Raw genomic sequence first — 25454 nt, forward strand, 5'->3', positions numbered from 1 at the left:
ATGGATTCCTGGAGATTCTTGCTGCTTCTAATGTGCTGCAGGATTGTGACTGCTGCCACCGTCCAAGGTAACAGCCTCCTTGAGCTTCCTGTGGCCGCCTGGTTGCTCTAGACTGGGGGAAAGCCTGCTTCTTCCAAGGGGAGCTTTGCCATAATGTGATTTCTAAACTAAACTTGGCTTGCTCACATCTCTTTAAACAGGCTGCAAGATATGAACATACCCACAGCTTCTGGGGCAGTGCATGGCTGGCTCTCTTTGCATTCATGAGGTTTATTTCCATCTGGCCACTGACATAAGATTGTGTTGAGACGTCCCCTGCCTCGAGGCACAGGCAGAAAGCATTGGGCTAGGCAGGATGGCAGAGAGCTGGGCCCTGCCCCTGTTGCTGGAAAAACATGTCAAACTTAAGAAAAGGCACACTTCTGTACTTGTTCCCTGTGTATCTACTATCCGAGCAACCCCCAAGTTACCCCCAAAGTGACAGAGATTAGGGGGCAAAGGCCTTCTCTGTCCAGTGTGTTGATGTGGTCTATTTGGTAGCATAGTGGGGCTGGTGGCTAAGGCAGCTGGTTTTGTGTGTGTGTGTGTGTGTGTGCGTTTTTCACTGGGCAATAAGGGGGAGAATATTTAAAAAAACAGGAAAATGAGATTGTAAAAAAGATTGTTTTAAAAACAAACAAGCTATTGGCAGGGTCCTTGGGGCTGGGGGAGAGGCCTGGAACAACCTAACTCAGTAATTAGACTGCAAGCTAACAGTGTGTTCCTTTAATTGGGTTGGGTTTAGGCACCATATGTCGACTCCAGCCGATAACAGACACGCACTCTGCCCTGAGGAATGTGAAATCCAAGCGTAGTCGTAACTCAAGAGACGGGGTTAGGGTGGGGGAAGGGATGGCGAGGCGTATAGCTGTGTGTGGTTATGGGACTGCTCTGAATTGCTATGGCCAGTGATGAGCTGCCAAAATCTTAACAACGGCTCCCTTCTCACCCCACGAGGGGGTCGTGGCCCGCCCCCGCCCCCCGGGACTCCTGCCCCATCCAACCCCCCACATTCCTTGACGGCTCCCCCCCGCCCAGAACCCCTGCCCCATCTACCCCTGTCCCCTGACTGCCCCCAGAACCGGGCAGGAGGGTCTTGTGGGCCACTGTAGTGGGTGCCCACCCCGCCCTGCCCCTAAGAGCCAGAGGGACCTGCCGGGGGGCGAGGTGGGGAGTCCCGGCGGTGCTTACCTGGGGCGGCTCCCAGGAAGCGTCCGGCAGGTTCCTCTAGCTCCTAGAGGTGGGGGAGCGTAGCTGGGGGGGAGCAGGGGGAGCGGCCGCTCCCCCCACTGATCACATCAAAAGTGGCGCCTTAGGCGCCGACTCCCTGCGTCCTCCAGGGCTGGAGGCCCCACGGGGAAAATTTGGTGGGTGCAGAGCCCCCACCGGCAGCTCCCCGCCCCGCGCCCAGCCCCAGCTCACCTCCGCTCCGCCTCCTGCCCTGAACCCACCGCCCTGCTCTGCTTCTCCGCCCCCCTCACCTTCCTGCGAATCAGCTGTTCGGCGGGAAGCCTGGGAGGGCTGAGAAGCAGGCGGCGGCTTCGCGCTCAGGCCCAGGGTGGCGGAGGTGAGCTGGGGCGGGGAGCGGTTCCCCTGCCCCCCCCGCCCCAGGTTACCTGCTGCGGCGCAGGTGACCCTCCTCGCCCCCCCAGCCCCAGCTCCCCTCCGCTCCGCCTCCCTGGGCCTGAGCACGAAGCCGCCCCCTGCTTCTCAGCCCCCCGGCTTCCCGCGCCAACAGCTGATTCGCGGGAAGCGGTGGGGGGGGGGGGGGTGGAGAAGCAGAGCGGGGTGGAGCGTAACTCAGGGGTGGAAGCGGAGCAGAGGTGAGCTGGGGGTGGGGCGGGGACCTGCCGGTGGGTGATCTGCACCCGCCAAATTCTCCCCATGGGTGCTCCAGCCCCGGAGCACCCACGGGGTCGGGGCCCAAGGCGCCACTTTTGGCCAGTTCTTACATTTAGAAGCCCTTTTAGAACCGGTTGTCCCTCGCGGTTCTAAAAGGGCTTCTAAATTTAACAACTGGTTCCGGCGCACCGGCTCCGGCTCACCACTGGCTATGGCCTCCCTGAGAGTGCTTGTCTGTAATCTATAGCTGTATTAAATGCACCTCACAGTTGGAGCTTTAAAGGAGGCAATGCTCCTTGTGCTAAAATTCTGCCCTTCCAAGTGTGAGGCCCCCTGCGTGGTCGCAGGGAAGTCAAGGGTCCCTGACCCATTCCAGCTACACACTCAGCACTGCAGCTCCAGCGAGGAGCAGAGTGCACTTCCCCCAACTTGCATCATGCACAGATCCCGGACACAAGTCCATGGCGCATGGCCAGGGTTCTCAGCCAGGGCCGGCTCCTAGTGCTTGAGAAACACTCTGCTTGTATCCTGCCCTGTTGCTAAACAAGTTCACTGAATTGGGGGTCATCTCCCCCCCCCAGCAAATCTGAGTGAGACAGGCCAGAAATTCGCCCTGAGCAGCCTCTTTCTAGATGATGTCCTGCTGTTCTCTCACACTGAGGATACCCCTCTGGGGGAGGGGACCCCACTTATTAGGAAGAGACAAGTAATAGTAGTGGGGAATTCAGTTATTAGAAATACAGATAGTTGTGTTTGGATGACCAGGAGAACCGCATGGTGAATTCCCTGCTAGATGCAAAGCTTGAAGATTCTTGAGACATCTAGATAGACTTATGTGCAGTGCTGGGGAGGAGCCAGTGGTCATGACATGTAGGTACCATAGGAGAAAGGTCCTGGAGGCCAAATTTAGGCTGCTAGGAAAGAGATTGAAGTCCAGGACTTCCCTAGTGGTATTCTCTGAAATGCTTCCACTTCCACTCATAGGGCCAGTTAGACAGGCAGCACTGCAAGATCTCAATGTGTGGGTGAGATGATGGTGTTTAGAGGAGGGGTTTATGTTTATTTGGAACTGGGGAACCTTTAGGGAAAGGAGGAGCACCGAACTACAGGCCTTAACCTGCTGGGTGATGGATGTGCTACCAACAGAGAAACATGTCACAGTCAGCCCTGCTCCAGCCTGTCAGCCATCCTGGAAATACTGTACACCAGAACTCTGGGGACTCTGCTGCTGCTGGGACATTGGAATCTCATAAGAACGGCCATACTGGGTCCAACCACTGGTCCACATAGCTCAGTAGCCTATCTTCCGATGGTGGCCAGAGCCAGATGCTTCAGGGAGAGTGAACAGAACAGGGCAATTTATCGAGTGATCCGTTCCGTGGTGTCCACTCCCAGCATCTGGCAGTCAGAGGCTTAGGGACACCCACAGCAGGGGGCTATGTCCCTGACCATCTTGGATAATAGATATCGATGGACTTATCCTTCATGAACTTCTCTCATTCTTTTTAGAAGCCGGTTATACTTTTGGCCTTCACAACATCCCCTTGGCAACAAGTTTCCCAGGTTGACAGTGCACTCTGTGAAGTACTTGCTTTTGTTGGTTTTAAACCTGCTGCCTGTTAATTTCACTGGGTGATCACTGGGTCATATCCTATGTTATGTAATGTGAAGGGATAAATACGCTTCCTTATTCACTTTCTCCGCCCCAGTCATGATTGTATAGACCCCTGTCCTATCTCCCCTCTGTCGTCTCTTTTCCAAGCTGGACAGTCCCCGTCTTTTTAATCTCTTTTCATGTGGAAGCTGTTACACAGCCCTTATGATGTTTTGTTGCCTTTCTCTGTATCTTTTCCAGTTCTAATCTATCTTTTTTCTTTTTCTTTTTTTTTTGAGATGGGGCTGACCAGAACTGCATGCAGTATTCAAGATGTGGGCATACCACTGATTTATATATTGGCATTATGATATTTTCTGTCTTATTTTCTATCCCTTTCCTAATGGTTCCTCACTTTCTGTTAGCTTTTTTTGACTGCCACAGCCTATTGAGCAGATGTTTTCAGAGAACTATTCATGATGACGTTAAGATCTCTTTCTTGAGTGGTAACAGCTAATTTAGACCCCATTGTTTTGTATGTATAGCTGGGATTACATTTTCCATTGTGCATTCTTACTTTTCATTTATCAACACTGAATTAAATCTGCCATTTCCTTCCCTGGTTACCCACTTTTGTGAGATTTCTTCATAAATCTTCACAGTCTACTTTGGATTTAACAATTTTGAGTAATTTGGTATCAGCTGCAACCTTGCCACCTCACTGTTTACCCCTTTTCCAGATCATTTATGAACATGTTGAACAGCACAGGTCCCAGGACAGATCATTGGGGGACCCTGGTATTTACCTCTCTCTGCTATGAAAACTGACCATTTATTCCCACTGTTTGGTTCAGCTTTGTTTGTAACCAGTTATGATCCATGAGATTGCCTTCCCTCTTGTCCCCTGCCAAAGGCTCTTGGGCAAAGTAAGGAGTCATGGGATATCATCAAAGGCTTTTTGAAAGTCCAAATACACAGTATCCACTGGATCACCCTTATCCCTGTTTTCTGGTCAGTTCAAAGAATTCAAATAGACTGAGGCATGATTTCCATTTACAAAAGTCATGTTGACTCTTTACCAACAAATCGTGTTCATCTATATGTCTGATCATTCTGTTCTTTACAATAATTTCAACCAATCTACCTGGTACTGAAGCTAGGCTTCCTGGCCTGTAATTGCCAGGTTGCCTCTGGAGCCTTTTTTAAAAATCAGCCTTAATTAGCTATTCTCCAGTCTCCAGAGGCCGATTTAAGTGTCGGTTACATACCACAGTTAGCAGTTCTCAGGACCGGCTCTAGGCACCAGCAAAGCAAGCACGTGCTTGGGGAGGCACAATTCCAGGGGCGGCGTCCGGCCACCCTTGGGCAGTTGTGCTCTCGGAGCTTGGGGCGGCAAAAAACCTAGAGCTGGCCCTGATAGCTCTGCAATTTCATATCTGAGTTCCTTCAGAACCCTTGGGTGAATACATCTGGTCCTGGTGACTTATTACTGTTTATCAATTTGTACCCAAACCTCCTCTATTGACACCGCAATCAAGGACAGTTCCTCAGATTTGTCACCTAAAAAGAACGGCTCAGGTGTGAGACTCTCTGCAGTGAAGACGGATGCAAAGAATTCATTTAGCTTCATCCGCAATGGCCTAGTCTTCCCTGAGTGCTTCTTTGTCTAGTGGCCCCACTGATACATCTAAGATTTTGACTATATTGACTGTACGCTTTCTTTCACATATCGTGCCACTCCCTCACCAGCATGACTTACTCTGTCATTCCGATACGTTTTGTACCCTGGTGTTACTGTGTCCCATTGATTATCGGCATTCCACCAAAGTTTCTGTAATGCCGATTATATCCATATCCTCATGTAATGCCAGGCACTCAAGTGCACTCATCATAGTATTTAAACTTCTTGTATCTGTAGACAAGCACTTACAAGATTTGTCAGTCTTAAGTTGTCTGCTTTATGTGATGTAGCGATGGGGCTTTTTTCAGTTCCTCCCTGTACTTCTGTCCTCTCTTTGCGAGGATGTAGAGCATCCCCTTTAATAAAACCTCCCCTAAGGGATGTCTCTGTCTGAACCATGTGCTTCTCCACACTCACCAGCTTTCCCCCAGCCCTTAGTTTAAACACACGTCTGTGACCTTTTCCATTTTATATGCCACCGTCTGGTCCTGTTTTGGTTTAGATGGAGCCCATCCTTTCTGAACAGAGGCAGGGTCAGTCAAAAGCTCACCTGTAGCTGATGGAGCCCAGAACTCGCTTGCCATCTGCAGTATGACTTAAACCAGAGCTCAGTCCTTTCCAGATACTAGTCTGGGAATGGGGTTCTTGTGCGTGCGTAGAGTAAACAAGTGCTCAGCTGCTGCAAGAGCTCAGGGAGTCAGGGAAATGGCTCCCCTCCGAGAGAAGATCAAGTCAGAACTAAACTCTTCCCCTGAAATGCTACTCAGCAGACAGCCAGGCCAGGCTAATGTTTTGTAAATGGAGGGCAGGGGCTCCGCTTCACTGCTACAACCAAGAGGAGCAAAAACCAGAAGGGGGCCCATAGAAAGGGGATTGCTGGCTCTATGGCCTGCTCCTCCATTCTCCCATTCCACTAAACTGCAGCTGCTCCTTTGTGGATTCCACTGGGGGATGGGGTCCTGGCAGCAGGAGGTGGATGCGGCCACGGGGTCAAAAAGTATTGCGGAGCAAAGAGCTTCAGCTTGGAAAGTGCTGGCTTCCCCAGAACCCCTATGTGCAGAGAACACAATAAAGAATCGCAGGAGGAGTCACTTTCCTCCAGCACTAAACAAGGAACTTGATTAGCGTAAGGACAACCGTCATCTCCCTGCAGTTGCCTGGCATCTGTCTGTTCCTGCTTCAGCAGGCAGCTCCTGCCTGAAAACTTCCTTGCCCTTGTCTTGCTGCAGATTTTAAAGAAACCGTTCACTCACCCTTGCAGAACCCAGGGCAGCCCTTCCAGGGGAAGGGCCCAGCCGAAACGCTGCCAGCTTGACAGCGTCTGTGACAGCACCTTTAGAGATCTCCCGCTGCTGCGCTGCCAGGATGGCTGTGCCATCTGCCCAGAGCAGTGGTGACTAACAGCCCCCGAGCTCCGTCTGCAGGAGGCTCCCCCACAGCGCCGGTGCAGAGGGTTTGCCAGGTCTGCACTGCCCCCGAAGAAGGGGCGAAGGCACTGCACAGGAGGCTGCAGTTAAGAAAACCCCAAATCCTCTCTGGGTCTCCCACTGACCGAGGGCTTGTTCCACCAACACAGCACCATTCAGCAAAGCCTCTCCTGCAGACACCAAGCAACAACAGGGAGATGTCCACAGGGCAGCTTTTCTGTCCTGGGGAGCAACCCCCATCTCTCCCTCTTCCAGATTGCTCAGTTCAGGCAGGCTCCTTGCTTTGATTCTGACCCTAGCCGTGCTTTAACCCCAGCTGAGATTTAGCTGCCCAAAATCCAAGTTCTGCACTCTGGCTTGGCCAGGGGTTCTACTAGGGTAGTGTGGCCACATGCTGGGGTCTGCTTTTGGAAACCGTCACACTGATAATAATTCTAATAATCATTTGCTTGACTGTAGTATGGGGTCTTATGGTGGAAGTAGAAGCCCCCAACCCTCTCATGATGCAGCACTGCTGAGTTTATTGAAGACACAAGGCATGTTTAACTTTCAGGTAGGGATTACCTAGGTCAGGGATTGTCCACCCACTGCAGGTACATTGTCTTGTTAGCTCTAACAGACCCTCAGTCTCTGCAGCTGTGTGCACTGAGTGGTTAGTTTGAATTGCACTGCCCAGCAGTGTGTGTTTGGACTGTGCTGTATAGTATTATCTTGTCTGTCTATGGTACTTACTGCACTGATGGGGGCCAGGTATCTGAATACCTAACACTCTGTACTGTATTTACCCCCGGGACACAGGTCACTGCTATTATCCCCTTGTTACAGATGGGAACTGAGGCTTGGAGAGACTACGTGACTTACCCCAGGTCACACAGGAAGTCTGTGGCAGAGGAGGGAATTGCAGACAGGTCTCCCAACTCCCAGGCCAGAGCCCTCCCCACTGAGCCTCTACTGCGGGCTTGGAAGTTATGTCAGTAAACTTCTCACATGGACGCTGGTTTGGGAATACCAGTATCTGCAAAGGGAATGATTCTAATCGAAATCTAGCTGTATAACGCTCTCTGACCTCATGGCTTCCCAGCTGGCACAGCTACTTCCGGTGTTTGATTGCACTGCATGGTGGTGTTTGTTCTGTCTTTGGCAGGTCACTTTTGGCATATCACAGACCTCCATTTGGACCCAGAATACAGCGTGGCAACAGACCCTCTCCAGGTGTGTCCGTCTGCTGGCTCCCAGCCAGTGTCCGATGCAGGCACATGGGGAAATTACATGTGTGATTCTCCTTGGATTCTCATAAACTCCTCCATTTATGCCATGAAGGAGATCCTGCCTGATCCAGACTTCATCCTTTGGACTGGGTAAGGAGTCCATCCATGCATAGCAGTGAAAGATAGGGCTTATCATGTGATCATGCCCTATGAATGTTGTGATTAGGTGTCATGTGCAGAAACACTTTGAATTCTACTCACAGTGCACATGAGCACCTTCGGGTAATAGCTGCTACTCTGCAATTAGCAAATGTGTGGCTGCAGAGAGAGCCCCCACTCAGTTACAGAGGAATCTGATCCACTATTGCCAGTCTCAAGTGCTCCCAAATTATAGGAACACAGGCCAGGAAGGGACCTCCAGGTCATCAGATCTAGTCTCCTTCTATCATCATATCATCCCGTTCATAAACTTATCAAGCTCCCTCTTCAAACTAGTAAGGTTTCTCGCTCTCTCTGCTCCTATTGGGAGGCTGTTCCAGAGCCTCATTCCTGTAATGTTTAGAAACCGTCTTCCAATTTCCAGCCTAAATTTATTCATGACCAATTTATACCCATTTGTTGTTCCAACATTGTCTTCTAGCTCAAATAGCTCTTGGACCAGATCCTCAAAGGCATTTAAACACCTAACTTGCAGTGGGTGTTAGCCACCTAAATACCTTTTGGGCCCTTCTCCCTCCCTGGCATTTACCCCCTAATGTATTTCTAGAGAGCAGTACGGATCCCTTTCAGCCTTCATGTTGCTAGGTTAAACAAGCCAAGCTCTTCTAGTCTCTTGTTGTAACACAGGCTCTCCATTTGCCTGATCATCCTAGTAGCCCTTCTCTGCTCCTGTTCCAGGTTCTTAAACCCATATTTCTTTCTTGAGTGTGGCTGACCAGAGCTGCACACAGAATCCCAGATGTCTTGCACAGTGGCATTATGAGTCAACCCCATTTAAATCATGAAACTGGCTTTAAAATAATGAGATTTAAAAGATGATAAAGTTGGGGGGAGAGGGAGAGTTAGATGCAATCGGTCGTTGAGGGGTCCATAGCCATGAGAGCTAGAAACTTCTGTGTTAAAGAACTGAAAATGGAGATTCCCACATAATCACAAGACTCCAGAAGCTGGGGCTTTAAGAAAAAGACACTGCTTATCCATTTATTTCTCCTAATTATTTGTAGAATGGCCATTCCTGCAGCATGCCTCAGTAGTCCAGAGCTCCCAGCAGTGTTGGTAGAAGGTACAGGCTGGGCTGGGACAATGGTTAGGGAAGAGTGAACCTCAAAACTGTATTCGGAGGCTATTCTGGGGTCCTGCTACAGTATCCACTTGGGATTTGGACGTGCTTGCAGCGAGACCTGCGCTGAGCTGGGGAGCAAGGGCAGCCGCATCCCAAGGCAGAGGCGACATGTGGCCTTGCTCCCAAGCTGCCGCAGCGGCTGCACGCACAATGTAGGGGAGACAAGGAGAAAGAAAGAACAGGAGTCCTCGTGGCACCTTGGAGACGAACCCGTTTATCTGAGCAGGAGCTTTCCTGAGCGACAGCTCACTGCATCGGATGCATCCCGTGGAAACTGCAGCAGACTTTATATATACACAGAGAATATGAAACAATACCTCCTCCCACCCCACTGTCCTGCTGGTAATAGCTTATCTAAAGTGAGCAACAGGTTAGGCCATTTCCAGCACAAATCCAGGTTTTCTCCCCCTCCACCCCCCCACACAAATTCACTCTCCTGCTGGTGATAGCCCATCCAAAGTGACAACTCTTTACACAATGTGCATGATAATGAAGTTAGGCCATTTCCTGCACAAATCCAGGTTCTCTCACTCCCTCACCCCCCTCCAAAAACCCACCCCCATACACACACAGACTCACTCTCCTGCTGGTAATAGCTCGTCCAAACTGACCACTCTCCAAGTTTAAATCCAAGTTAAACCAGAACATCTGGGGGGGGGGGTAGGAAAAAACGAGAGGAAATAGGCTACCTTGCATAATGACTTAGCCACTCCCAGTCTCTATTTGGCTTAAATAGAGACTGGGAGTGGCTAAGTCATTATGCAAGGTAGCCTAAGTCATTATGCAAGGTAGCCTAAGTCATTATGCAAGGTAGCCTATTTCCTCTCGTTTTTTCCTACCCCCCACCCCAGATGTTCTGGCTTAACTTGGATTTAAACTTGGAGAGTGGTCAGTTTGGATGAGCTATTACCAGCAGGAGAGTGAGTTTGTGTGTGTATGGGGGTGGGTTTTTGGAGGGGGGTGAGGGAGTGAGAGAACCTGGATTTGTGCAGGAAATGGCCTAACTTCATTATCATGCACATTGTGTAAAGAGTTGTCACTTTGGATGGGCTATCACCAGCAGGAGAGTGAATTTGTGTGGGGGAGTGGAGGGTGAGAAAACCTGGATTTGTGCTGGAAATGGCCTAACCTGAAGATTACTTTAGATAAGCTATTACCAGCAGGACAGTGGGGTGGGAGGAGGTATTGTTTCATATTCTCTGTGTATATATAAAGTCTGCTGCAGTTTCCACGGTATGCATCTGATGAAGTGAGCTGTAGCTCACGAAAGCTCATGCTCAAATAAATTGGTTAGTCTCTAAGGTGCCACAAGTACTCCTTTTCTTTTTGCGAATACAGACTAACACGGCTGTTACTCTGAAACAAGGATAAAGAAGCAGAAGTTGCTGTCCTCACTAATGAAGAAGCTGCTAAATATGGCCAGCCTTTCCCAAGTTCTCCCTTGCGTATCATTGGGGACATTTCAACTACCTAGGAGTAAGGCATGTGTTGCTGTCAGACACTTCTTCTCAGGCAGGAAGGAGTGCTCCTTTGCAGGTTCCTCTGGTTCGAGATAACTAATTCTGGAGCCTTCGGTGGGTATTTAAACAATAGCCTTTATTCTAGAAGTGAAATCATCCACACTGGAGCTGTGTGGGTCAGGCAGAGTCACAGTGGGGCAGCCTGGCTAGCAGATATCTCCTGGCCAGATAGCACCAGAGAACTGGTAACATATACAGTGTATGTATTAACAATTGACCAATCGTTACAGAGCACGAAGGAGTTATTGTTAATCTAGTTACCTAACAACTCAGGAACCTGCTGCTGGCGGAGTCCGACTAGTACCCCGCCACAAATCATAACCAGACCCCTGCACCTCAGGCCAGGAGTCCCTTCTGCACACAGGCAGTTCCACAGCGGTCACGCAGTGGGCACCATGACTGACAGCCCCTAGGCTGCACTCGCTCTCCTGGCCCGATGCCGTTAGCAGAGTCATTGGAGCGCAGAGCTGTGCACTGTTCAAGGCACCAGAAGAAGGGTTTGCAAACAGCTTTGTGCCCCTTGGTATGACACTAAAGAAGAGTCTGGGAGACTTGGTTTGAAAAGGGGCTGTTTGACATGGATTCACCAAGGGAAGGTCATGCCTGACTAATCTAATCGCCTTCTATGATGAGATTACTGGTTCTGTGGATGAAGGGAAAGCAGTGGATGTATTGTATCTTGACTTTAGCAAAGCTTTTGACACGGTCTCCCACAGTATTCTTGTCAGCAAGTTAAGGAAGTATGGGCTGGATGAATGCACCATAAGGTGGGTAGAAAGTTGGCTAGATTGTCGGGCTCAACGGGTAGTGATCAATGGCTCCATGTCTAGTTGGCAGCTGGTGTCAAGTGGAGTGCCCCAGGGGTCGGTCCTGGGGCCGGTTTTGTTCAATATCTTCATAAATGATCTGGAGGATGGTGTGGATTGCACTCTCAGCAAATTTGCGGATGATACTAAACTGGGCGGAGTGGTAGATATGCTGGAGGCAGGGATAGGATACAGAGGGACCTAGACAAATTGGAGGATTGGGCCAAAAGAAATCTGATGAGGTTCAATAAGGATAAGTGCAGGGTCCTGCACTTAGGACGGAAGAACCCAATGCACAGCTACAGACTAGGGACCGAATGGCTAGGCAGCAGTTCTGTGGAAAAGGACCTAGGGGTGACAGTGGACGAGAAGCTGGATATGAGCCAGCAGTGTGCCCTCGTTGCCAAGAAGGCCAATGGCATTTTGGGATGTATAAGTAGGGGCATAGCGAGCAGATCGAGGGACGTGATCATCCCCCTCTATTCGACATTGGTGAGGCCTCATCTGGAGTACTGTGTCCAGTTTTGGGCCCCACGCTACAAGAAGGATGTGAATAAATTGGAGAGAGTCCAGCAAAGGGCAACAAAAATGATTAGGGGTCTGGAACACATGAGTTATGAGGAGAGGCTGAGGGAACTGGGATTGTTTAGTCTGCAGAAGAGAAGAATGAGGGGGGATTTGATAGCTGCTTTCAACTACCTGAGAGGTGGTTCCAGAGAGGATGGTTCTAGACTATTCTCAGTGGTGGAAGAGGACAGGACAAGGAGTAATGATCTCAAGTTGCAGTGGGGGAGGTTCAGGTTGGATATTAGGAAAAACTTTTTCACTAGGAGGGTGGTGAAACACTGGAATGCGTTGCCTAGGGAGGTGGTGGAATCTCCTTCCTTAGACGTTTTTAAGGTCAGGCTTGACAAAGCCCTGGCTGGGATGATTTAATTGGGTATGGGTCCTGCTTTTGAGCAGGGGGTTGGACTAGATGACCTCCTGAGGTCCCTTCCAACCCTGATATTCTATGATTCTATGACATATGGGGAATGTCATGTCTGCTCTCCGGTTCTGCCGGAGGTCCTTCTTGGAGCACCCAGAGAGCAGAGTTGGGAGCCCTTGATTAAAGAGGTGGGAGTTTGCATCTCTAACAAATGGGCTTTTCTCCAGCTGTGCAGGCAGGCAGGTGTGTTACAAACAAAGAGCTTAATTTCCCCTCAGTTAATCAGGGTTTATTCTCTTGGTATGTGTAACTCATAACCTCATGGCATCTTCCAGAAACAACAGAGTATAGCCAGACCCAGATTTCTAATGTAAAAAGAAAAAGCTGAACAAAATGGAACAGACTCTTGCCCTGAACAGTTCCCCAAATGTTCACGTGAAATCACACCCCCATGCTAGGCGAAAGTTACCTACAGGCTGCCTTTTCTATTGTATGTGCAGGTGCTTTCCTGAGACAAGGTGAGTGAGGAAGTAGCTTTTACACCTATCCACCTTGACTTTCTAGTATCCTGGGACTGACATGGTTATCACGACTCTGCATACAGACTCTTCCCTTTCAGACTGCTAGCTGCATGTGATGTTTGTGCTGTTTTCCAGTGACGATACCCCTCATGTCCCCAATGAGAAACTTGGAGAAGAAGCAGTGCTGGAAATAATTGCCAATTTGACTGCTCTGATAAAACGGGCGTTTCCAGGTACGATTCACCTGAGCTGACAAACCAAGAAGGTGGCAGTGCAGAGAATATCTGACCCAGCATCCCACTGGCAGGAAAGACCAGCTCAGCCAGATAGAGATGGCAGATTTAGAGAAGGGGCAGTCATCTAAGGGGTCAAGAAATCTAGCACACTTGGGATATGAGGGCATATTTGCCCCCTTCCTATGATTTATAAACTCTACGCCTGGGAGGGGTGGAGGGGGTCCAGAACACCCTTATGGTCTCTGATTAGCTTCACTCTTGAAGGGGCAACACACTGCAAGGGGGAAGTTTGGAATAGCAGCAGCCTTTGAATAATTCATGGTGGAAAAAACCATTGGAAACCTCTCCTGCTTGAACATCTCAGCAATGGGGAGAAGGAATTATCCCAACACTGGGGCCGGACCCACCAGATCAGTGGAGAGATGCTGGCCTAGCACTGGAATGCCCCAGCAAAGTACATCAAGCCCATAATTGAACTGTGTCTATGGAAAACCAAACGTGGATCATTCCTCGGAGGGGCCACGGCTGCCCACTTGAGAAACCTAGTGCAAAAGGAAAGGAGGACTTGTGGCACCTTAGAGACTAACAAATTTATTTGAGCATAAGCTTTTGTGGGCTACAGCTCACTTCATCAGATGCATGCAGTGGAAAATACAGTGGGGAGATTTTATATAAACGGAGAACATGAAACAATGGGTGTTGCCATACACACTGTAACAAGAGTGATCAGGTAAGGTGAGCTATTACCAGCAGGAGAGGAAAAAGACAAAAACCTTTTGTAGTGATCAAGATGGGCCATTTCCAGCAGTTGACAAGAACATGTGAGGAACCGGGGGGTGGGAAGAATAAACATGGAGAAATGGTTTTACTTCCAGTCTTTATTCAAGCCTAAGTTAATGGTGTCCAGTTTGCAAATTAATTCCAATTCAGCAGTCTCTCATTGGAGTCTGTTTTTTGAAGTTTTTTTTGTTGAAGAATTGCCACTTTTAGGTCTGTAATCGAGAGACCACAGAGATTGAAGTGTTCTCCGACTGGTTTTTGAATGTTATAATTCTTGACGTCTGCTTTGTGTCCATTTATTCTTTTACGTAGAGACTGTCCAGTTTGGCCAATGTACATTGCTGGCACATGATGGCATATATCAGATTGGTAGATGTGCAGGTGAACAAGCCTCTGATAGTGTGGCTGATGTGATTAGGCCCTATGATGGTGTCCCCTGAATAGATATGTGGACACAGTTGGCAACGGGCTTTGTTGCAAGGATAGGTTCCTGGGTTAGTGTTTTTGTTCTGTGGTGTGTGGTTGCTGGTGAATATTTGCTTCAGGTTGGTTGCTGTCTAATCACATCAGCCACACTATCAGAGGCTCGTTCACCTGCACATCTACCAATGTGATATATGCCATCATGTGCCAGCAGTGCCCCTCTGCCATGTATATTGGCCAAACTGGACAGTCTCTACGTAAAAGAATAAATGGACACAAATCAGACGTCAAGAATTATAACATTCATTTCCCCATGTTTATTTCTCCCCCCCTCCCCCATCCACTGTTCCTCAGACATTCTTGTCAACTGCTGGAAATGGCCCACCTTGATTATCACTCTAAAAGTCTTCCTCCCCCTCCCCCCCCACCGGCTCTCCCTGCTGGTCATAGCTCACCTTACCAGATCACTCTCCTTACAGTGTGTATGGTAACACCCATTGTTTCATGTTCTGTGTATATAAATCTCCCCACTGTATTTTCCACTGAATGCATCCGATGAAGTGAGCTGTAGCTCACGAAAGCTCATGCTCAAATAAATTTGTTCGTCTCTCAGGTGCCACAAGTCCTCCTGTTCTTTTTGGGGATACAGACTGACATGGCCGCTACTCTGAAAGCGGTCTAGTGCAAAAGGCCCCCTCCTGAGTGAGTGGCTCTCCAGTGCTCCTGCAGAGGTGAAATGCGCACAGCATGGAGTCAGTCAGCATTTCCCACAGCTGACTGCACTGTTGGCAAAAGGTGCCAGGCTGCGGCTCTGGAAACTGGCAGCTTCCATGTCCCTGCAAATGCCCACCCTGAACAGCTCCTCACGGGGGCTCACCTGACAGTCTCCCCCCTGCCCCCCGAGTGCTCGCCCTGAACAGCTCCTCACTGGGGGCTCACCCGACAGTCCTATCCTCCCCCTCCCCCCGAGTGCTCACCCTAAGCACTCCCTATCCCCTTTGTGCTCACTCTAAGTCACTCACTATAAATGGCTCCCCAGGTGCTGACTTTAAGCAGTTCCTCAAGTGCCCCCCTAAACAGCTCCTCCCCAAGGACTGACCTGCACAATTCCTCCCTAGACTCTACTTAAAGCCCTCAAAATAGCCCTTCACTGGGACGTTTTGGCCCTCTGTCCGGGGGTGGGGGGCAGGGTTTCTCTCCCTAGGTTTGCTACAGGTATTTTGGTGGAGCTGCAGCAGTTCAGAACACCACAGGTGTCCCCAGTGCAGATGTCTCCATGCACGAGAGGGGAATTCACTCCAAACCCTGTCCAGGCCTCAGGCTGCTCACAAGGGGCCTATTAGCGTTTTTGTTCCCCAGCCACTCGGCTGAGACCACCATGTTGGATGGGAATGTCATTCAGCCATTCCTGCCCTGTGAAGTGGTGACCTAGCATTGACGGGCCCCATATCCTCTTGCCCTACCCCAAGCCATTCTGTCCTCTCCCTTATCTCTCTTGCACTCCAGCACCAAAACAGGCCACAAGTTCCTTCATGTTTTCTCTTGATTTTCTCCAGGCACTAAAGTCTATCCTGCGATGGGCAATCATGACTTCCATCCCAAGAACCAGTTCCCAGCTGAGACACACAGGATCTACAACGCCACAGCAGAACTGTGGCGCTCATGGCTCGGCAGCGCCTCCATCCCGGCATTCAAAGCAGGCATGCCCGTCATCCGGCACGGCTAGCTCCCGCTGTCTGCACTGCTGGGGGAAGAAGGCGGAGGAATCCCCACTGACATGCTGCCCATGCAATGCTGCCCTCTACAGATAGGGCAGTTTTGGGCATATCTGCAGCTAGAGGAAGGGCCCTAGCAATAGGCTGCCAACCTGGTGCCACTCACCAGCTCTGAATTCACTTACACATGAGAAAAGGAAAGATGGTTCCTTGTACCTCAATCTCTCCTGCTTTCTCACAGTTGCACGAGAAGGGTGGCCTAGGAGTGTCCCTTATAGTACAGAAGATGTAGGACTGGGCTGTAATGAATATGAGGGTCTGAGGCTGTTGGACTCAGACAGAGCCCGTGGTTCTTGCTGGCTCTCCAGCTCCTGGACTGACTTGCGCAGATCACCACTCAGAGCCTCCCTTAATCCTGGTCTGACATAGGCAGCCGTGGGTGGAAGTGCTGGTTACACTAGAGCCATAGACTGCCCTGAAATAATTTTACTCCAGATGAACGTGTCCTCCTTGAACAGGAACAAAGGATGCATTTACAAACTCCCAGGCATGCAGGAGAGCGGTGTGCTGGGCCACTTTGAGCTTCTTCATAAAACCTTTCCCATCATTGCATGACCAGCACTTCAGCTGCATGGCTGGAAGCAGCTCTGGGAGCACTGATGCAGGCAGGGCTCTAGGAAGCTTCTGGTCTGCTAACCATCATCCACTAACCCTGCTCAGATCAGATCCACAGCACATGGTGTTCAATGTGCTGGCAGCCGTGCCCAGACTAGGGCCCCCATCATAGCTATCACCATGGAGCTGAACCTGAGGTAGAAACAGGAGGGGAATTTGGGGCACAAAAGCCAGCAAATGTTGTACCATCAGGTCCTTCTCCTGCTGGTTGTGTTTTGCAGGTGCTTTCTACAGTGAGAAGCTGCTTGGTCCCAATACCAAAGGACGAATGATTGTCCTCAACACCAATCTGTACTATGATAGCAATAATCAGACAGCTGGCTTGGAGGACCCTAGTGGGCAGTTCCAGTGGCTGGAAGATGTGCTGACCAATGCGTCAAAAGCAGAAGAAATGGTAAAACTGTTTTCTTCTTGACTTCTCCCACCCTGGAATGTCCCTCCTGGAAGCCCCTTCTGCTGCTGAGCTCCTCCTTAGTCTAGAAACCCTGGAGGGCCTCTACTCTGCTTGGAAGCATGCACTCAGTCTGTACTCAGCCCGGCTCTTTTCTGTTGTAGGTCTACATTGTGGGGCACATCCCGCCTGGCTTCTTCGAGAAGAAGCAGAGCAAATCCTGGTTCCGGAAGCACTTTAACAAACGCTATACAGAGATCGTGCAGCAGCACCATGCAGTGATAGCTGCCCAGTTCTTTGGGCACCATCACACTGACAGCTTTCGGATGTTTTACAGCAATGGAGGTACCGTTCCTTGGCTTGGTCTGAGCCATTCACCCACAGCCCCGACCACTCTAGGAGAACATCCCATTACTGACCATGGTTCTCGGTGACCGTTCCCCAAATGCTATTGAAATGAGTCCAAATGCTAGGAAAGACTTGTTCTGCATCACACTCTCTGAAATTGAATGGACGGTGGTTTGGTCCGGTCTATTCCAGCACATAGACTTGTCAGTACCAAATCAGGGGACCCTTTGCTGAAAACCGCTGTCACCATGATGTGGCAAGACCTGTAAGCCTGCCGGTGTTACTGTTCGGCGAGTCTTCCTGCCTCCCAGCACTGTGCAGGGCCAGAGTGCACTGCCCCACCTGAGGCTGGTGACTGTCCTCCAGGCACTCCGTCCCCACCTGCTGAGGCCCTATGGGGTAGCGGCACAGATCTTTCCAGCCCGCGTAACTCACTGGTCAGTGTCTGCCATGGAGCTCTCTGAGTGGGAGCCACAGACAGGGCCGGATTAACTCCCCTGTGGGCCTGGGGTTAATAGATTTTGTGGGACCCTTGTATACAAGTCTTTTTCCTAATTTAAAACAAAATGATCACAATTATGGCATTGAGGCTATTAACGCTATACTAAACTTGTCTTTTAATTAACATAATGTCATTCAGTGGTTACATTTCAGTCTTAAAACATGTAGAATATAGTTAAGTTAATTCAAAATAGGCGGCTACTTATCTTAGAACAGCTGTTATATTAGTTCCTTTCTGGGAGGGAGTTTGGGTGCAGGAGGGGGCTCTGGGCTGAGGCAGAGTGTTGGGGTGCAGGAGAGGGTGAGGGGTGCGGGCTCTGGGAGGGAGTTGGGTGCAGGAGGGGAGTCTGACCTGGGGCGGGGTGCAGGAGAGGGTGAGGGGTGCAGGCTCTGGGAGGGAGTTGGGTGCAGGAGGGGGCTCCGGGCTGAGGCAGAGTGTTGGGGTGCAGGAGAGGGTGAGGGGTGCGGGCTCTGGGAGGGAGTTGGGTGCAGGAGGGGGCTCCGGGCTGAGGCAGAGTGTTGGGGTGCAGGAGAGGGTGAGGGGTACAGGCTCTGGGAGGGAGTTGGGTGCAGGAGGGGGCTCCGGGCTGAGGGGTGCGGGCTCTGGGAGGGAGTTGGGTGCAGGAGGGGGCTCCGGGCTGAGGGGTGCGGGCTCTGGGAGGGAGTTGGGTGCAGGAGGGGAGTCTGACCGGGAGCAGGGGGTTACCACAGGCAGCTCCCAGCCAGCGGTGCAGCAGGGCTCAGGCAGGCAGCCTGCCATAGCCCCACGCCACTCCCAGAAGTGGCCGGCTGCTGGCACGTCTCTGCACATCCCTGGCGGGAGGGGGACAGCGTGTCTCCATGCGCGGCCCGCGTCTGCAAGTGCAGCCCCCGCAGCTCCCATTGGCCGGGAACTGGCCAATGGGAGCTGCGGGGACGGTGCTGCGGGTGGAGGCAGTGCGCGGAGCCTCCTCCCGCCCCCGTGCCAGGGGCCACAGGGACGTGCCAGCAGCCGGCTGCTTCCGGGAGCAGCGTGGGGCTATGGCAGGCTGCCTGCCTGAGCCCTGCTGTGCTGCTGGACTTTTAGTGGCCTGGAGATTGCAATTGACTGGCAGAAGCTCCAGGATGGACCAGTCGATCACGATCGACGGGTTGGTGACCACTGCATTGTGTATAATTATGGATTTTTGTGGGGGGCCCTTAGCCCGAGGCCCTGGGCTACAGCCCCTAAAGCCCCTGCGTTAGTCTGGCCCTGGCCACAGAGGATGTGAAGCTGTTGCAACCCGTAGCTGCAGAGCCTGATTCTTTAGCTCAGGCTGTAGAGAGTTGTGCTTTTAACTGGGGAGGGCCCCAGTTCAACCCTGGTGTCAGCCCAGATGTTGGCGGCCGCTCATGCACCGTGATGCCATTAGGAGCAGATTCACGAGCCCCACTGACACATGGTCGAGGGAAGTGGGGCAGGCAGCAGCGTCACAGATAGTTACCGATGCCATGCACCGGGGTTGTAGCTGGACTGGGCCTGACGCAGGCAGGGCGTTCACTCACACACGCTTTGTTTTGCCTTTCCATTCAGGTTCCCCAATCGCCACCATGTTCTTAGCCCCAGGAGTGACTCCCTGGAAAACAACGCTACCCGGAGTGCACAACGGTGCCAACAACCCTGGGATCCGAGTCTTTGACTATGACCGAGGCACCCTGCAAGTGAAGGTGGGAGGTGCCCCCACACTGCATGGTCTGTCCCCTTGGGGCGTGACTGCAACAGCCCAGGGGCTACTCACCCAATACCTCCACATTGCTCTAATAAATCAGACCCAGAGGTAATCCAAGGCCAAAGGGAGAGAGGCAGGGGCAAAATATTCCAGTGTCACAGTGCACGTGAAGGTTTGATTCAGTAGGACAATGGCAGTAAGTTCCAGGGAGCTTGGGAGGGTGATGTGGGTGTAGCGAGCTGCTGGGATCAGAGCCCTCCAGGGCAGTGCAGGATTGCTCCTCCCAGTTTATTCTGCAGGCCCTTACCCAGTCTGGTTTTAAATATCCCTAGCAATGCGGCTTCCAGCACTTCCATTTGGGGAATAAAATCACAGCTGACTAGAGCTCACATGCAAGACTCTAGCTCCCATACAGAATATGGTTTAGGTCTGATCTACACTGTGAATGGGACCCGTACTGTAACCGGATCAGGGAATAGCTGTGTTGTAGCGGGGGCCCCTGACTCAGTTATCTGTGCTACCTGGAAAGGTGAAAATGTGCTTGTGCCCTTCTTTGCTTCTTTACAGTGAATAAGGAAGGCCCGACAGTATCAAACTCTTCTGTTTGGTCCATTAGAAATGCAACGTTTATTTGTCCTGGAAGATTCTCTGGAAGCCTGGAGAACTAGTCAAGGAGAGATCTCGGGAGCCCAGAGAGTGAATGCTGGGAGACAGAGCAGCAGGGGTTTTAACCAGACTGTTTAAAGCTCTGCTTTTGCCTTGATTTTGTTAACACCCGGTAACTTTGCTGAGCAATGAACAGTTTGGCAAAAGGCAGCCTTTAGTAAAGATTCAGTCCCCCATCTCCACCAGGAAGGGCTCATGCTTACAGTAACCCTGCACCCTCCCCCACGCCCCCCTGCAAAGCGCTACAAGCCTGATATTTCTGTGGTAAAAACAAACACCCCAAGCGCCCTGCCAGCCCTTCTCCATCCAGCATAAAGACGCAAAGTGGGGCACAAATCCAGTTGGTCAAACTCTTTTAAAGCTGACCCTTGCAGGATACTCAGGTTTGAGATACCTTTAACCTGGGCCCCATTAACAGCCCTTTGCACGTGGCCTGTTACTTGATGGGATAAAGCCCCAAGCATGATGGCCGGGCCCCCAAGCAGAGCCAACATCCAGCCAGAACTGTCCTGCTGGAATTGGCCAGAGCTTGCCAGACACCTGCTCACCGCTCACCAGGCAGCTGGTGTCTCTTCCATGCTGGGTTTGGCGTGGGCGGAAGCACCCCACACCAGCAGCAGTGACGGGGAGGCTGCTGAAGCCCAGCCCCATCGCAGCCCTGGCCGAACTGGTCGCTCCCAGTGTTGTTTCTGTGCTTGGTTGCCCCAACACTCCTCTTGGTCTCCTCTTTCTCGCTGCAGGAGGTAGTGACTTATTATTTAAACCTAACTCATGCTAACCTGGTGGCCCCAAGATGGGAGAGAGAATACCGGCTGACTGAAGCCTTCCAGGTCCCTGACGGGTCAGCACGCTCCATGCACATGGTGCTGGAGAAGATATCGAAGGACAAGAACTATTTACAACAGTACTACCAGTTTAACTCAGTCAAGTATGACCTCACAGAGTGTGACGAGAGCTGCCAGACTGATCATGTCTGTGCTATCAGGGAAGTTGATTTTCTAAAATACGATGAATGCATTAAAGCCAGGAGCTTCACAGCTGTATCCTCTCTGCCAGCAAAACCCCTTTTATTCCTCTGCTCACTGCTGGGCCTCCTCCGCTTCCAGGGGCACCTCTGGTGACTCTGCCTAGGTGGAGCCCCAGCTCTGTGCAAACAGAGAATGCAGCACATACATCAACATCAGCAAATGCCTCAGGGGTTGGAATTTACTCCAGAAGAGGATGAAATCTGTTTTTATTCCAGGGGTTTTATGACATGACTTTGACCCCTTCTAATAAAGATTGTTGGGTTTGGAAGGGATGGTGTCCTGCCTGGTGCTTTCTAACCAGGAATGTGGGCGAGGAAATTGCTGTTCACCCCATGAGTCCCATAATCTTTAACTCGGCCTGCTAACAAGTGTGGAACTACACCCTGCCTCGTCACTAGGATTGTAGCCCAAGTGCAGAAATTTGAATTAGGAACATTCCTTTTTTCCTAGTACCAAGGAGACCACAGAGGCTGACTGAGTGGCACGGGTGGGTGGCAATGTGGGGCAGCAGGCTAGATTGTGGTGCATAAGCCAAGACAGCTGGTGCGGTTCTTTAGTCTGACACTCATTTACCATGTGAACTTGAGCAAGTTTCTTAGGCCAAGATTTTCCAATGTCAATGCCTAACCTTAGGTTCCAAAATAAATGGCCAAGTTTGAAGTGATGGGCACCCAGCGTTACCCCAAGAACAGATCCAGGGGTCCCAGAGTATCTCTTCTGTTGCTTACCTCTCATGGATTGGTAACTGGTTAAAAGATAGGAAACACAGGGTAGGAAGACATGGTCAGTTTTCAGAATGAAGAGAGGTAAATCATGGTGTCCCCCAGGGGTCTGTACTGGGCCCAGTCCTATTCAACATATTCATAAATGATCTGGAAAAAGGGGTAAACAGTAAGGTGGCAAAATGTGCAGATGATACAAAAATACTCAAGACAGTTATGTCCCAGGCAGACTGCAAAGAGCTACAAAAGATCTCTCAAAACTGAGTAACTGGGCAACAAAATGGCAGATGAAATTCAAGGTTGATAAATGCAAAGTAATGCACATTGGAAAACATAATCCCAACTATACCTATAAAATGATGGGATCTAAATTAGCTGTTACCACACAAGAAAGAGATCTTGGAGTCACTGTGGATAATTCTCTGAAAACATCCACTCAATGTGCAGCAGCAGTCAGAAAAGCCAACAGAATGTTGGGAATCATTAAGCAAGGGACAGATAAGACAGAAAATATCATATTGCCTCTATATAAATCCATTGTACACCACATCTTGAATACTGTGTGCAGATGTGGGCGCCCCATCTCAAAAAAGATATACTGGAATTGGAAAAGGTTCAAAAAAGGGCAACAAAAATGATTAGGGGTATGGAATGGCTTCTGTATGTGGAGAGATTAATAAGACTGGGACTTTTCAGCTTGGAAAAGAGACAACTAAAGGGGGATATGATTGAGATCTATAAAATCATGAGTGGTGTGTAAAAAATAAATAAGGAAGTGTTATATATTCCTTCTCATAGCACAAGAACTAGGGTCACCCAATGAAATAAATAGGCAGCAGGTTTAAAACAAACAAAAGGAAGTATTTACACAATGCACAGTCAACCTGTGGCACTCTTTGCCAGAGGATATTGTGAAGGCCAAGACTATAACAGGGTTCAAAAATGAATTAGATAAGTTCATGGAGGACAGGTCCATCAATGGCTATTAGCCAAGATGGACAGGAATGGTGTCCCTAGCCTCTGTTTGCCAGAAGCTGGAAATGAGTGATAGGGGTTCTCACCGTTTCTGACTCTATGGAGCACACACTAACAGAGACATCATTTGGTGGACACCTCCCCTCCCATTCATGATCACCCAGTCCCAGATCCCTGGCTAATCACCCTTGCAGAGATCACCTCCTCTCCCGTTTGCAACTGCCCCACCTCTCCTTCCCTCCTAGTCATACTCAGTAACATCCCTGCAGCAGCTGCAGCAATTGCTGCATTGGGAATGGAATGGGACTATTTAGGGTCTTTGATACTTTTCAGCAGATGGAAGGGGAGGAGCCGTGACCATGGTGTGGTGGGTTACCCCCCCTTCTGGGTGCAACCTGATGTACTGGGGTACCACTGAGCCCGCCTGCTCCACCAGCCTGGGCTCCCTCACTCTGTCCTGATGAGCCAGGCCCTCAAGCCTTCTCCAGCACACACACAGGTAGGGACACACCCAGCGGCAGGAAGACACAGACACTGAGATCAGCTCTGCATGGGAAGACTCACCTCAGGAATTGCCCAGCAATCAAGTGCACACCCCCCTCCGGAGTCTAAACCCAAAACTGTATTGTCTTGTGCTGCACAGAGAACTGTACAGCGTAAGATCATGAAATCTGCTCCCTCCCACAATGTGGCGGAAGATATGCACAGCTTTTTGCCCCCTAGTCATGAATTCCACAAATTCAGTGACTTTCTTACGGAGTTCTGGGCTAGAAGCCCTGGACTCCCCTCTTCCAGTCTCCCCCAAGCAGACTGTCACGCTTCCAAAGACCCAACCTCGGATACTCCCATTGCCCCTCCTCCTTGTCTTTGTCTCGCTTCCCAGGCAAAGAGTAATCTGGTCATCACCTGGTTGCAGCCCCCTCCTGGGTCTCAGGTTACAAAGGGCACTGGGGGCAGCTGGAGCAGCCTCACCTGCTCCAGAGGGTCTCAGCCAAAGCCACACACCTCTGTTCCCACCACCGAGGCCCTGATGCATCACACAGGAAAACTGGGGCATGCACAGTATTCATCCAAAACAGTAAGACTCACATAGACGCACGTACACCAGAACAAGGGAAATTCCCAACTTCGTCACACCTTATTTCCAGTCTCTCTAGCTTCAACTTCCAGCCCTTGGACTGGGTTAACCTTCCTCTGCTAGACTGAAGAGCCTCGGGTGACAGTCCAGTGGGGTTCAGGGGAGCACCCAGCCCAGGGAGGGGTTGTCACCACTTGGGCTCGAAGACCCAGCTGGGGCCACTCACCCCGGCCGACGAGCGGGCGGTCCGACTGCCTGTGCGGTTCGGCCGCGCTGCTCCGGCAGCTCTGACCCCACCTGCGCGGCTAGGGCCCCGCTCCGGCTTCCGTCAGCCTGGGTTACGCTCAGCAAGGCGACCCCAACGCACCCCCAGTCCCCACCTTCCCCAAGAGCCCTGGCCCACACGGGCCAGGCCTCAGCGGGACCCTGGAGCCAAATAATGTGGGTCATGGGTGGGGGGCCTGGGTGGGGGCGGGGCCCCGGGGGGGCCTGTCGGGGGACTGGGTGGGGGTCGGGGCCCTGTCGGGGAGCTGGGGGGGGGCCGTCGGGGGGGCCTGTCGGGGGGCTGGGTGTTGGAGGTCTGGGGGGTCGGGGCCCTGTCGGGGGGCTGGTGGGGGTGGGGTGTTGGAGGTCCGGGGGCGGCGGGGCCTGTCGGGGGGCTGGGGGGGGCTGGGGGGGCCCCGGGGCCAGGCTGGGGGGGGGCAGAGCCTTCCCGACCCGGCCCCCGGCCTCCCAGCGAGGCCGCTTCCCGCGCGCTGGGGGCCGCGGCCCGAGCCGCCGCCTCTGCCCCGCCCCGCCCCCGGCCGGGAGCGTCTCTCGGGCGGCGCCGCTGGGCCGGGAGCGGTCGGAGCGAGGGGGCAGCCGGAGCCGGGGGAGCCCGGGGGGAAGGGTTCAAGGGGTGGGAGGGGTCCCCAGGGGCCGGGGGGGAGCCCGGCGGGGGGGGTTTCAAGGGGCGGGGGGCGAGCCCGGGGGTCCCCAGGGGCCGGGGGACAGCCCGGGGGGGAGGAGGGGTCCCCAGGGGCCGGGGGGCAGCCCGGGGGGGGGAGGGTTTCAAGGGGCAGGGGGGAGCCCGGGGGGGAGGGGGTCCCCAGGGGCAGGGGGGCAGCCCGGGGGGGGGAAGGGTTTCAAGGGGCGGGGGGGGAGCCCGGGGGGGGAAGGGTTCCCCAGGGGCCGGGGGGGGAGCCCGGGGGGGGAAGGGTTTCAAGGGGCGGGGGGGGAGCCCGGGGGGGGGAAGGGTTTCAAGGGGCGGGGGGGGGAGCCCGGGGGGGGGAAGGGTTTCAAGGGGCGGGGGGGGGAGCCCGGGGGGGGAAGGGTTCCCCA

General features: G+C 51.9%; 1 protein-coding gene and 1 long non-coding RNA gene across 3 annotated transcripts; one reads left to right on the top strand and one right to left on the bottom strand.

Moving 5' to 3' along the window:
* Window positions 1-21752, top strand: SMPDL3B (sphingomyelin phosphodiesterase acid like 3B). Its single transcript, XM_077838042.1, has 8 exons — window positions 1-67; window positions 7728-7941; window positions 13044-13141; window positions 15904-16047; window positions 16959-17131; window positions 17293-17473; window positions 19530-19663; window positions 21072-21752. The coding sequence occupies exons 1-8, from the start codon at window positions 1-3 to the stop codon at window positions 21450-21452; spliced, it is 1392 nt and encodes a 463-aa protein (XP_077694168.1). The 3' UTR covers window positions 21453-21752.
* LOC144277320 (uncharacterized) lies at window positions 21339-24490 on the bottom strand. 2 transcript variants are annotated; one of them, XR_013348432.1, is made up of 3 exons: window positions 24361-24490; window positions 22088-22231; window positions 21339-21476 (listed from the first exon to the last, which is right to left on the bottom strand). It is a non-coding gene; the product is annotated as an uncharacterized LOC144277320 (long non-coding RNA). The 2 variants fall into 2 exon arrangements; XR_013348431.1 differs by lacking the exon at window positions 24361-24490 and adding an exon at window positions 24146-24312.
* Window positions 24491-25454: the final 964 nt, after the last annotated feature.

The sequence above is a fragment of the Eretmochelys imbricata genome, chromosome 19, assembly GCF_965152235.1.
Source record: "Eretmochelys imbricata isolate rEreImb1 chromosome 19, rEreImb1.hap1, whole genome shotgun sequence".
Classification (NCBI taxonomy): Eukaryota; Metazoa; Chordata; order Testudines; family Cheloniidae; genus Eretmochelys; species Eretmochelys imbricata.